At 41.1% G+C, this 13557-nt stretch overlaps 1 protein-coding gene across 1 annotated transcript in view; it reads left to right on the top strand.

Moving 5' to 3' along the window:
• The window catches only part of LOC122549799 (scinderin), a 110213-nt gene that overhangs the window by 6671 nt on the left and 89985 nt on the right, over nucleotides 1-13557 (top strand). Inside the window, exon 3 of the mRNA XM_043689846.2 lies at nucleotides 4774-4935. Within this exon, the coding sequence (XP_043545781.2) occupies nucleotides 4774-4935 (162 nt within the window). The remainder of the gene's footprint in view (nucleotides 1-4773; nucleotides 4936-13557) is intronic.

Raw genomic sequence — 13557 nt, 5'->3', positions numbered from 1 at the left:
TCATTGATAAATGCCACAGACAGCAAGAGCCCTAGCACATGGCTTCAAGGAGTGCACTGAAGACAGCCATCCAAACATGAGGCAACTGTTATCTGTCACTTGCTGCCACAAGTCAGATTTGGATTCAAGGTACCAGTTGGCCTTGGATCCTATTGGCGCTTACTTTTCTGACTGGACAGCCCTGTGGAAGCGTGTCAAAAAAGCCTTGTTGAAATCCATGTGGACTGCATCAAAAATATAATCTCTCATTGATCTTCCTTTTATCTTTCCTCAAAATCCCAACAAGTTACTCAGGCATTGCTTTCCCTTCTCAAATCCATGCCGACTTTCCGAATGAATCCAGGTCATTAATAAATAATGACTAAAACTTTTGAATAGCTTGGCTAGCATCAAGATGAAACAGAATGGCCTCAATTGTCATTTTACCACTTCTCAGTCAAGAATATAACATTAATAGTTCTCCAACAGCACACCTATAGTTTTGGATGACTGGAAAATGATAATTAGGGTTTCTGCAATTTCCTTCCTTCCTTCCCTCCCTTTATACTTTAGGATATGGGGGAGGCATTCCCTGAGTTGTATTATGCTGATAATAATGTGTAGTGTTGGAAAAAGCACAGCAGATCAGGATCTACAAAAGCTGCAGTTTTTGCATTTTTCTGTGAAAAAAGATGCATGAGAAATGGATAGGGAACTGAAGGCTGTGGGTACATAGTGGCTAAGCCATTCCTTCCTCCTGAGGAACTTTCTAGTGGTGGCTGGTTAAGAAAGTTGACAGCCTGCTCCAATAAGATGAGCAACCTACTTTAAAGCCCAATTGGGGTGGATTTTCTGAGGGAGCTTGGAACTTCACACAGCGTGCAGAACCCACCAACTGTCTGCACCCTCCTAGTGGCAGGGTGTCCCCGGGAAGGAGTTGGCAACATGGAGACAAAATAGTCAGAAAAATAAACCGGTGGAGACATGTCTCCACCACACTGATGGCCCTGCATGCTGTAGGCCACTTCAGTCTAATATCTGCAGAGTGCAAGATTATATCCATGTTAATGTTGTTATGGACTAGGCCAGACCGCTCAAAACATTCTTAAGAAGGCAGCCCAGACTGTAACTTTGCTATTTGTTTCAGTAAGTGTACAGTGAAAATTACCCAGAGTAAGTTAGCTCGGTTGACAAAAAATTATTCACAGAATTATGGAATTAAACACAAAGAACGGAATATAGAATACCCACAGAACTCAGTCTGCCCAAACTAGACTTAATTATGCTGTTCTGAAAATATACAACAGTCCCAATAAGCAAACTCCTTTAAGACAGAGTAAAAATGAAACAGAGGCTTACAAGTCGAGATTAGAAGGGCAGAAGGAGAAAGAGTGAGAGAGAGAGAGAGGCTTCCAGCTTTCTTCCATACACACCATTGCTGAACTGACCCAAAACTTCAGCTGCCAGACTGGCCACACCCCTTTCAGTATACAGCCTACTTCTAAAACATGTGGCCTGAAGTCTCTTTTGTTTACATATAAACAAAAGGCCTCTCAGTAAACACTTTCATTTCTGTACCAAACCAGCCAAATCGGAGCCTGGGCTGTTTTATGACCTCTCTGAAAAAAAACAAACACACAGTATCCCCGAGGAAAAGGAACAGCTTTCTATCAGTGTTCTGAGATGACTTCCTACCTACCCCAGCAGCAGCCACCTCTGCTGGTGGAGCCATCATCTATCCAGAGCTGCAGATTCTCCTATTGGACCTTCCACGTAAGGAGCCCATCAGTCAGCCATATTGGATAACTCCTGGAAGATTCCTTCTGCCAGCACACAACTGACTCATGTTGGTTGGGACCCAGAATGGTGCTAACATTGGAACCATTCAGGAAAACACAACCCAAATTGTTAATTAAGAGCCATTCACGTGTCTTTTACTATTGCATATAGGTTACCTCTTAATCCACAATGGCCCTTTTCTTCCCTCACCTTGTTTCTTGCGCTTTATTTATTTGTAAAGGGTCTTTGGGTGTTTGGGTTTTCTTTGATTCTACTTGCTAGTATTTTCTCATGTATTTGCTTTCATTTCCTAGTTTCCTTTTTAATTTCGACTCTGCACTTCCAAAATTCCATTAGGTTTTATCCTCGTTTTTGGTATCTGATACAAGCTGGCCTTTTTGTCTCATCCTACTCTGTGTGTTCTTTGATAACCACTGGTCTAGATTCAGAAGTCTCCCTCCTTCTCTTGTGCTATCATATTTATTATGAAGCCTATTTCTCTTTTCCATGAATGTTTCTCACTGTTTTGACAATGGTTTTCCCTCAAGTAGCCTTTTCCCGTTTAGTTTCCATTGAGTCACATATCCACTTAGCATAATGGGCCTTTCCCGAATTAAGAATTTTTCTACAGGTCTATTTTTGTCACTTTTCATAACTATATTAAATCTAACTCGATGATGAAAAATGCAAACAAATTGCTTCCCTCCTGAAACTTTTATCATTCCTTCAAAGTTTGTAGAAATGTTTTTGTTTTCTTGTTGGACATTTAAATATACTTTAAAACTCTGCACTCCACAAATTTTACAGTTAATGGTAAAGTAGTTGAAAACCATCCAAGTACTATAAAAGCAAAATATTGCAGATGTTGGAAATCTGGAATAAAAATAGAAAGTGCTGGAGAACCTTTGCAGCACTGGCAACATCTGTAGACAGAGAACTAGTGTTAATGTTTGGAGTCCAAAATTACACTTCGTCAGAACTAAAAGGCTCTGAAAGTGGTGGTTTTAAGCTTTTGACAGAGGTATAAAAGAGCCAGTGAAATGGATTGTGCAAGTGTTTACAGCAAAGACAAAGCAGTAGGGAGTGATAGCGATGTAAAATATGTGTAAATGTTAGCGGTGAGAAGAAGATAATATATCTGCTGTGCTGAGAGCAAAGCGAGCAAGTCACAAATAAGACATGGTCGGGGCTGGTGGGGGGTGAGGTGGGGTGTGTAAGAAAAAAGGAGGACAGAAATCAAAGGCTGAAATTGTGGAACTCAACATTGATTCCTAGAGGTTGTAAAGTACCTAAGTGCAAAATAATGTTCCTCCAGCTTGCATTGAGCTTCATTGGAAAAATATAGCAGGCGCAGAATGAAAATGTTACCGTGGGATCAAGGTGGTTTATTAAAAGGACAAGCACCTGGAAGGTTGGAGTAACTCTTGATAGACAGACAATGGTATTCTGCAAAACAGTTAGCCTCTGCATTTGGTCATGTCAGTGTAGATTCTAGTTGATTGGATGGAAGTACAAGTAAAACACTACTTTATTAGAAGGATTGTTTGGGGCCTTGGGTGGAGAAGAAGGAAGAAGTGAAAGAGCAAGAGTTACACCTTCTGCATCAGTATGGGAACATGCCACAGGAGAGTGAGGAAGTATTTGGAGTGGTGGAGGCATGGAGCAGGGTGACAGGAGGGAACAGTCCTTGCAGAATGCTGAAAATGAAGGTGAAGGGAAGATGTACTCATCCTAATGAGGTGTCAGAATTGGCAGAGGATGCTCCTTTGGATGCAGAGACTGATGGCGTGGAAAGTGAGGACAGAAGGAACACTATCATTGCTCTGGAAGGGTGAGGGCAGAAGTGTTGAGGGATAGGTTAGGCACAGTTGAGGACTGTGTCAATGGGGAGGATCTTTGATTGTAGAGAAAGAAAGACATGTCAGAAACACGACTGTGGAAGATGCAACAGATGGAAAAAATGGTCAAATTGAATGGAATCCTTGCAGGAACTGGGGCTGAGGAAGTGCAGTAGAGGGAACTGTGGCAATTGGGTCAGTTTGTAATGAATATTAGTTGACAGTCTATTCTCAGAAAAGGAAATTGTGAAATCAAGAAATAGAAGAGAAGTCAGAAATGGACCAAATGATAGTGAGAGGATGGAAATTGGAAGCAAAACTGATTAATGTTTCTAAGTCCAGACAAGAGCAGGAAGCCACATTGATTACATCATTGATGTATTGAAGAGTTTTGTGTGAAGGATCAAAATAGAATTGGAATAAGGAATGTTCCACTACCCCACTAAGAGACAGGTCTAAGTGGGACCCATGTGACTACCCATAGCTATACCTTTGACTTGGAGACAGACGAATGAAAGGAGAAATTGTTCAAAGTGACACAGTACAAAGACACAATTGAGAAGATACTCCATGAAAGCCAGAGGAGAAGGCTTTCACTCTTAACTTATTTGGATCCTTCAGGCATTCCAAATTGAAGAGCAAGGAACTCTATTCAGTCCTTTCAGGCATCCTGCACTGGCTGCTATTCTGGCCATGTGTGTTCATTGATCTTATTAAAATATTTTGTATCTGCAGTCAGTTTGTTCCACCATAACCTTCAGATGTTGTCATTGTCTGATGAACGATATGTGAAAGTACTACATTGAAGATGTAAGTTTCAGCAAAAGCAGAAGATTTTGTAACAACTGGCAAATTAGGCATAAATGAAACATATATGCCTGAAGTACCTTTTCAGTAACATTGTGTCTTATTGGAATGCAAACTTCCACCAAGGACAAACATGCAAGTCTAGGAGTTCTGTTCTCACTGTTCTGTGAGCAAAGCTTAGCTGATACATAAACCGGGCAAAAATGTGTTGACGTTTACAGACAAGCATTAAAAATGATCATTTTTACTAATGCTTGTAGTTTTTAATACATTTATTTCCTAAATAGGTTTCTTTTTAATATCTCCTCATATTTGCATAGCCAATGGAAAATAAAAAATGCATGATTGTTTATTTCTTTTGCTACCTTAGGCCGGTGGTGTCGCTTCTGGTTTTACACACGTCATTACAAATGACCTCTCTGCAAAGAGATTGCTGCATATTAAAGGCAGGAGGATTATCAGAGCAACAGAAGTTCCTCTCAGCTGGGCCAGCTTTAATAAAGGAGATTGTTTCATCATAGATCTGGGAAAGGTAAGTTGAAAGGAAATTTTATTTTATAAATACAATTCACAATGATGATCTCTTCTGGTCTACCTGATGTCTTTCACCTCCTCTGTGTCTTTCACTGTTTACTGTTGCTTACTGGAGGATTAAACATACAACAGTGCTTGAGATTGAATACTTATAATATCTGAACATTAGATCCTGAGTGTGACTTTTTGACATTGCTTAATGCCACTATTTTACTCAGGATAAACTATATAACGTAATTTTGTAGTGAAACGCATTCCAAAGAAAGTTGAATGCAATTTCTTTTTAAAAATACAAGGGTAGTTGACAATGTAGCAACATTAGAAGGTCTGCTCATTATGAAAGTGCATTTGCACAAATCAATATAAATGTAGAATTATACCTAAGAAACAAAGCTGGCATGTCAAATTTCATGCATGGTGCATTCTGATGTGATTTGCTATTGTGTGATTTTTAATTTTGCAAACAGCCCTTTTATTGTAAATATAATCTCATCATCTCCCTACAAAAACTATGTCTTTTGACTTTTAACTGATTGAATTCCCAAGAAGAAATTTTAGGATGCAATGAATAAGGTGAGAGTATTTCTGTCAGCAAGACATGCAAAGGAAACACGATGTTACTAATGTTATTTTGCTTTGGGCCTTTGGCAAAGGCCAATCTGATCTCAAGTTGTCAATTGTGCTATTGATCTCCATTCACTTTGCTGTAAGTTGTTAGGAAGACAGTTTTGTATTTGTCATTGAATGTTAGGTGTGTTATAGTAGCAAACAGTATCATACTTACAGATCTAATCATTAGATTTTATGTCTTATTCCCACACTAAAGCAATAGCTGCTCCTTTTTTTGAGGTATTGTAGGTGTTGGAGGTGATTTCCTCAAATTCCAGGAGCAGCAATTACTGTTTTATATGCTGTTGCATTGTTTTGGAACTTTGGAGAAAAAGAAGGTCAAAACAACAACAGTTTTAAAAGGGAGAAGAACAGACAAAGGAAGCAGATGGTGAGGTAAGTGCAGGAGAGAGAGAGAGAGAGAGAAAGAACCCACAGAGCTAACTGACAGAGTTAGCAGTTACTGCCTTTACTGTTCAATTCATGTATCGCTGGATATCGGAGTGTGTCTGGGAAAATCAAAAAACAGTGGAATTCACAACTGACCTTGGAGGAACCTGTTTGGAAAAGGTCACAGCACAGAAGCAGAGAAGTGGATTTAAGGCGTGGCCTTAAAATAAGGCTGCAGTAGTGAGTTGAGTGCATTCTTTCTTGATTATATATTTTATTGAGCCATGTCTCTTGATTAAAGTTAAAATATAAGCCATAAGTATTAATTTAAACTGGAGAAGTGTTTTGTAGAGGAATAAGACAGTGCTATTTTCTGGGTCTGTAGATTGAAAGAAGCAAAAATGGCCCTTAGTAGAGTGATATGCTCTTCTTGTCGGATGTGGATGTTTAGGGAGGGTTTATGGGTTACTGAGGATTATATCTGCAATAAATGCCATTGGTTGCGAATCCTATCAGATCAAGTGGATCAATTGGAGAGGCAGGTAGAGGCAATAAGGAATTTACAAGAGCAAGGGGATGTAATAGATGGCAATTATAGGAAGGGGGGAAAGTCTCAGATACAGTCTCAGATACAGTGCTACGAGCTAATGAGGCCAGGATTAGGAGAATAGAGCAGATGAATGCATGGCTGAGGAGCTGGTGTATGGGAGAAGGATTCACATTTTTAGATAATTGGAAGCTGTTTTGGGGTAGAAGTGACCTGGAGAAGAAGGTTGGATTGCACCTAAATTGGAAGGGGACTAATATACCGGCAGAGAGATTTGCTAGAGTTGCTCGGGTAGATTTAAACTAGTAAGGTGGTAGGAGATACAGTCACACAGATGGGTTAACTCCAGGAAAGGTAAGAGAGGTAGGCAGGGAGTGCAGCAGTCTTCTGTGGCTATCCCCATTAAATACAAGTATTCTGTTTTGGAAAATGTAGGGGATGATGGACACTCAGGGGTATGTAGCACGAACGTCGAAGTTTCTGGTATTGAGACTGGCTGTAATGTAATGAAAGGTACATCGGGTTCCAAGCAATCGATTGTGTTAGGGGATTCTCTAGTCCGAGGTATAGACAGATGTTTCTGTGGCCAGCAGCGAAAAAGCAGAATGGTGTTTTACTTCCCTGGTGTCAGGATCAAGGATGTCTCAGAGAGGGTGCAGAATGTTCTCAAAGGGGAGAGGGACTAGCTGGAGGTCATTGTCCACATTGGAACCAACAATATAGGAAGGGAAAAGGTTGAGATTCTGAAGGTAGGTTACAGAGAGTTAGGCAGGAATGTAAAAAGGAGGTCCTCGAGAGTAGTAATATCTGGATTACTCCCAGTGCTATGAGCTAATGAGGCCAGGATTAGGAGAATAGAGCAGATGAATGCATGGCTGAGGAGCTGGTGCATGGGAGAAGGATTCACATTTTTAGATCATTGGAAGCTGTTTTGGGGTAGAAGTGACCTGGAGAAGAAGGTTGGATTGCACCTAAATTGGAAGGGGACTAATATACCGGCAGAGAGATTTGCTAGAGCTGCTCGGGTAGATTTAAACTGGTAAGGTGGGGGCTGGGACCCAGGGAGATAGTGAGGAAAGATTTCAATCTGAGACTGGTACAGTTGAGAACAAAGGCGAGTCAAACAGTCAGGGCACGCAGCGGCAAAGCAGAGAACAAGGTAGGACTGATAAACTGCATTTATTTCAATGCAAGAGGCCTAACAGGGAAGGCAGATTGAACTCAAGGCATGGTTAGGAACATGGGACTGGAATATCATAGCAATTACAGAAACGTGGCTCAGCGATGGACAGGACTGGCAGCTTAATGCTCCAAGATACAAATGCTGCAGGAAGGAGAGAAGGGGAGGCAAAAGAGGAGGGGAAGTGGCGTTTTTGATAAGGGATAGCATGACAGCTGTACTAAAGGAGGATATTCCCGGAAATACGTGCAGGAAAGTTATTTATATGGAACTGAGAAATAAGAAAGGGATGATCACCTTAAAGGGATTTTATTATAGACCCCCTAACAATCAGAGGGAAATTGAGAAACAGATTTTCAAGGAGAGCTCAGCTATCTGTAAGAATAATAGGGTGGTTACGGTAGGGGATTTTAACTTTCCAAACATAGACTGGGACTGCCATAGTGTTAAGGGTTTAGATGGAGAGGAATTTGTTAAGTGTATAGAAGAAAAATTTCTGATTCAGTATGTGGATGTACCTACGAGAGAAGGTGCGAAACTTGACCTACTCTTGGGAAATAAGGCAGGGTAGGTGACTGAGTTGTCAGTGGCGGAGCACTTTGGGGCCAGCAACCATAATTTATCAGTTTTAAAATATTGGTGGAAAAGGATAGACCAGATCTAAAAGTTGAAGTTCTAAATTGGAGGAAGGCCAATTTTGACAGTATTAGGCAAGAACTTTCAAAAGCTGATTGGGTGCAGATGTTCGCAGGTAAAGGGACGGCTGGAAAATGGGAAGCCTTCAGTAATGAGATAACGAGAGTCCAAAGACAGTATATTCCTGTCAGGGTAAAAGGGAAGGCTGGTAGGCATAGGGAATGCTGGATGACAGAAGAAATTGAGGTTTTGGTTATGAAAAAGAAGGAAGCGTATGTCAGGTATAGAGAGGATAGATCAAGTGAATCCTTAGAAGAGTATAGAGGCAGTAGGAGTATACTTAAGAAAGAAATCAGGAGGGCATAAAGGGGACATGAGATAGCTTTGGAAAATAGAGTTAAGGAGAATCCAAATGGATTTTACAAATACATTGGGCAAAAGGGTAACTAGGAAGAGAATAGGGCCCCTCAAAGACCAGCAAGGCGGCCTTTGTGTGGAGCCACAGAAAATGGGGGAGATACTAAATGAATATTTTGCATCAGTATTTACTGAGGAAAAGGAAATGGAAGATATAGAATGTAGGGAAAAAATTGTGACATCTTGAAAAATGTCAGTATTACAGAGGAGGAAGTGCTGGATGTCTTGAAACGCATAAACATGGATAAATTCCGAGGACCTGATCAGATGTACCCTAGAACTCTGTGGGAAGCTAGAGAAGTGATTGCTGGGCCTCTTGCTGAGATATTTGTATCATTGATAGTCACAGATGAGGTGCCAGAAGACTAGAGGTTGGTTAACGTGGTGCCACTGTTTAAGAAAGGTGGTAAGGACAAGCCAGGGAACTATAGACCAGTGAGCCTGATGTCGGTGGTGGGCAAGTTGTTGGAGAGAATCCTGAAGGACAGGATGTACATGCATTTGGAAAGGCAAGGACTGATTCGGGATATCGACGTTTCGGGCATGAGCCCTTCTTCAGTGCAGAACTAGAGGGCATAGGTTTCGGGTGAGAGGGGATAGATATAGAAGAGACCTAAGAGGCAACGTTTTCGCTCAGAGGGTGGTATGAGTTTGGAATGAGCTGCCAGAGGAAGTGGTGGAGGCTGGTACAATTGCAACATTTAAAAGGCATCTGGATGGGTACATGAATAGGAAGTGTTTGGAGGGATATTGTCCAAGTGCTGGCAGGTGGGACTAGATTGGATTGGGATATCTGGTCGGCATGGACAAGTTGGACCGAAGGGTCTGTTTCCATACTGTACATCTCTGTGACTGTATGACTCAAACCTAAAATCAATATGTAAACAATTTAAAGGTTGACCATCTGCTAGCTCAACAAGTAATTGACTATGCAAATGCGCCATCCAGATTGTAAAAGAAAAACCCAGACTTTGGTTGATTCATGAAGGAGAATTTTGATTCAAACAATTCTGGTAATTTCATGAATCAGAAAGGCCAATTTCAGACTCACATTGGAATCATGCTCTTGATGTTTTCACTCACATATTAATTTTGTAGCAGACATTGAATTTTTGGGGTAGTGGCAATCTCGCCCAAACTACCACCCTGGCCGTGTTTTTTTTGACAAGGGAAAGGAACTCTGTATTCCTGAGAGAAGATTGTGCTCAGGCCTTCCTCAGTAATGTGGAGCTGTACTTGCATGCTGACAGTTCAATTCACACGAGTCAGCTGTGGCGAACAATCAAAGACCCAGCCACATAAGGAAATATGATGTTAGTGTGCTGGGAGGGTAATGTGTCAGACCAGTAGAGGGGACAGGTAAGTAATGTGGAGAAAAGTAGGACATGTCCTCAGAATGTCTGCTGGTAATGCCAACTTTGGGAGAGGGGGTAGTGTGCCAAGGGTAGTATGCAAGATGGGTATGGCATGGGTGAGTAGGTTGCCAGCTGGGTCAAGTGCTAGGCAGGTAGGTCAAGTGGCTGGGGTGCTAAGGTGCCAAGGTACAAAGTGGCACGATAATTGATGTCGCATTTAGGCTATGCCAGGCTGAGTAGGCAGAGGGGAAGGGGATGTTGTGTCCAGTACAGTTCAATGGTAGGGGTTACATCCAGGAGTTTGGGTTTGGTCAAGTCCAGCAGAGGCATTAGTGCCAGATCAGGTCATATCCAGAAGGGGGTGGGTTTCAGGTCCAGTCCAGGGGAGGGTCAGGTCCCTGAATAGTGTTGGGTCCAGTTCTGCGAGGTGTAAGAGGTGTAGGGAATGTAGTTGGAGTTGTATAAGGTATGTATGAATTAGTACTGTTGAATTGTTACTCAGGTGTTAAATCGTACATTAGTTGTCTAAGTTTTCCTGTGTAATTGTTTTACTTAATTTCTTCAGAACCCTCCACAGTTTCAAACTTAAATGGAAAATTTCAGAGAGATCCAGGCATAGAATAGGTTATTTAAATTCCCAGGCGACTTCCATGGAGTCTGTTATGATGGGGATACAGACCATTATGTATACTGCATGTGTGTCCAATATCAATGATCATCTGCTCTATTAGAGCACAGTGTAAATTCCTTCTGCTAAAAGTATTGTGTAATGCCATTATGCTGCTCCAGAGACTGCACTCTGATGATGTGAACACTGAAAAAAAATTATAGCATGACATAATTGCAACTAAGTATTAATTTGATTCAGTTGATAACATATTACATCGGAGTCAGAAAATTACAGTTGTGTTACACACTCCCTAAATTAAGTAGATAATTCAAGTTGATGTTTTAATACCAAAAGCTACATTTACATTGGTTTCATACTTCAAATGATATGTTGAATTCAGGTCTTGTCTATCTATTCAGTTAGACATAACAGATCCCATGGCATATTTCAAAGAAAATGTAGACTTCTTCTGTTGTCCTGTCAACAATACCACCCAAAATCACTACTACCGAAAACAGACTAATTGGCTCTGTGCCTCATTTACTGAGAAATGCCTGCCTTACTTTCCTAAATTACAGGAATTATAACTTTGGAAGCAATTATTTGGATGTGTGATCTTGGGGACATGACAAGTAACTAAGGCTGGTCTATAAACTGCAGTTTCATAGGAAATGAAAATCTAACCAGGTGGGAAACTAACTATTATTACCCATTTTACACTTCCATCCTAGTCATAAGTTGTAGTCCCTTATAAAATGATGACCCCTTTCTTTAGTTTATCAGCTGGTAATGTTTTGATTAGCAGATACACAAGGGCTTTTTATTTTCACCAAAGTTACACTCCCAGCACAAACCTTTATCTACTAAGACTGCATGTGACAAATCAGAGGGCAGGATGCTCAACAGGTTTCATCTAATGGAAATTTCTCCTAATTTAGGTTGGAACTAAAATCTGCCTCCAGTTCAGTGTCACTAATTTTAAACTGAGGTTGCCAGGTTATTTCACATATTTCAACAAGTAAGGAAATCCAACACTTTAAAATATCATGGTTGTGCGAGGCCTAATGTATATTGGCTACGTGAGGCCTTTTCAAGATTTTAGGGAGATGAAATGGATGGCTATTTTTGTAGTGAATATCCCAGTCATTACTGAAATAGTTCATTTAGCATTCAAGCACACTGTACCAGACATAATCTAACACAATCCATTAGAGGGCATATTTGGTTATATGTGCAGGTAATATCGAACACAATCATTAACATGTGACATTTCTTTCAAACTATCTTCATAGTTCTCACTTGGGTGGTCAAAAAAATCTATTTTTAAAACTTTTATGCTTGTCACAATGGTGAATCAGTCATTTACAGGAGTAAAACCAGAATGATTATAGCTTGAATGCAAACCACAACCATGCAAAGTGTAAGCTGTGCATGAAAACTTTGCAGCGAAAACAAAATTGACGTGTAGAATTTAATTCAGTCTGGGAGTCATGAAGGTTGGAGCTCAGGCAGATGGAATAAACTTCAGACTGTAGTGATTGCATTGAGGGCAGCCAGGTGGACCTCATAGAATATGAGTTCTCTGATTGTAGCTGTAAATCTGGTCCAATCAAGGAGTTCTGGCTGACAGATATAAACCTCCTGTTCACTCTGAGAGCCTGCTCTGAGCAAACTGGATTAATGTCAAGGACTCTCCACATGTGAAAAAAGGTGACTTGGTGACAGGATACCAGCCTCTGTGGAATTACTTCAGTAGCAACAAGAGTGGGATTAATGATGTAACCATGCAAAAGCACCTAATAGTTGAAGTGCAGCTGGACTTCAAACAGTCACTACAACTGACTTTGTCATGGGAAGAATGTGCTAAGTGGAGCATATGAGTTGCAGAGTATTTTGATGAAAGTGGACACCCTCACCAGTCCAACTGAGCTTGAGAATACCACTGCTAATTCTGCCTGATCATTGAATGATGAATGGTATGGAGCTGCAGTCCAAACTTTGAAGGCAAGCTTAAAGAAACAGCCTAAAGCTTCACTAGCTACCACACTGTCCTATTTCCTATTTGTTTATAAGACCACCTTTAATGCAATTACAAGGATAACTCCAGCAGAGTTCCTAATAGGGAGAAGACTCCTCATCAGGTTAAGTCTGATTTTCCCAAACCAAGGCGGGGAGGCTGAATGGTATCAGGAATACCAGTGCCAGACACAAGACTTCACTAAGTGAGAGAGACTATTTACTTCAGGGGACAAAGTTTGGGGTAGGAACCATGGGAATGGCCCTGCATGGGTAAGAGGCACATTCGATGCAAAGTCAGCTCCAGTGATGTATAAGGTTTGGGTAGGTGTGACTGACTTGGACAAGCACATGGACCGTATAAATATTGCAAATGGTGTGGGAGCAAAATGTGCCCAGCTCCTTCATTGCTTTGCTGGCTGGAACAGAACCTGTGAATTCTCCCTTCTTCGTCAAGCGTTGAAGCTGCCTCACATTTTGCGATGGACACGGCTGATGTCGCCTTTGTTGCCTGAAGAGGAGAATGAATTTTGTTCTGTGTTACTTTGGGTGCAAGAGGCAAGTTACTGTGTATTACATGCAACCAATATCAAAGGTGGAGTTAGAGGAACCTGACCTGTTGCTAAAACAATCCAGGAGGAGCTACAAAAATAACAACCAGTTTATGCCCTTGGACTCAGAGGGGGAGAGAGGTAGTGATTGTGACAAAGTCAGCTAGTTGGACCTTATAGAATCTGGTCCAGTCAGGGAGTCCTGGCTGACAGATAGAAGCAGGAGTGTCAGAGATTCAGTTCACTGTGAGAGCTGGCTGTCAGGAAGCAGGATCAGTGTCAAGAGCTCTCCACGTGTAAATAAAAGGT

Source organism: Chiloscyllium plagiosum, unplaced genomic scaffold, assembly GCF_037043375.1.
Source record: "Chiloscyllium plagiosum isolate Xiang-an unplaced genomic scaffold, Cpla_swu_hap1 HiC_scaffold_5, whole genome shotgun sequence".
Taxonomy (NCBI): domain Eukaryota; kingdom Metazoa; phylum Chordata; class Chondrichthyes; order Orectolobiformes; family Hemiscylliidae; genus Chiloscyllium; species Chiloscyllium plagiosum.
This window is presented reverse-complemented; position numbering and strand designations above follow the sequence as displayed.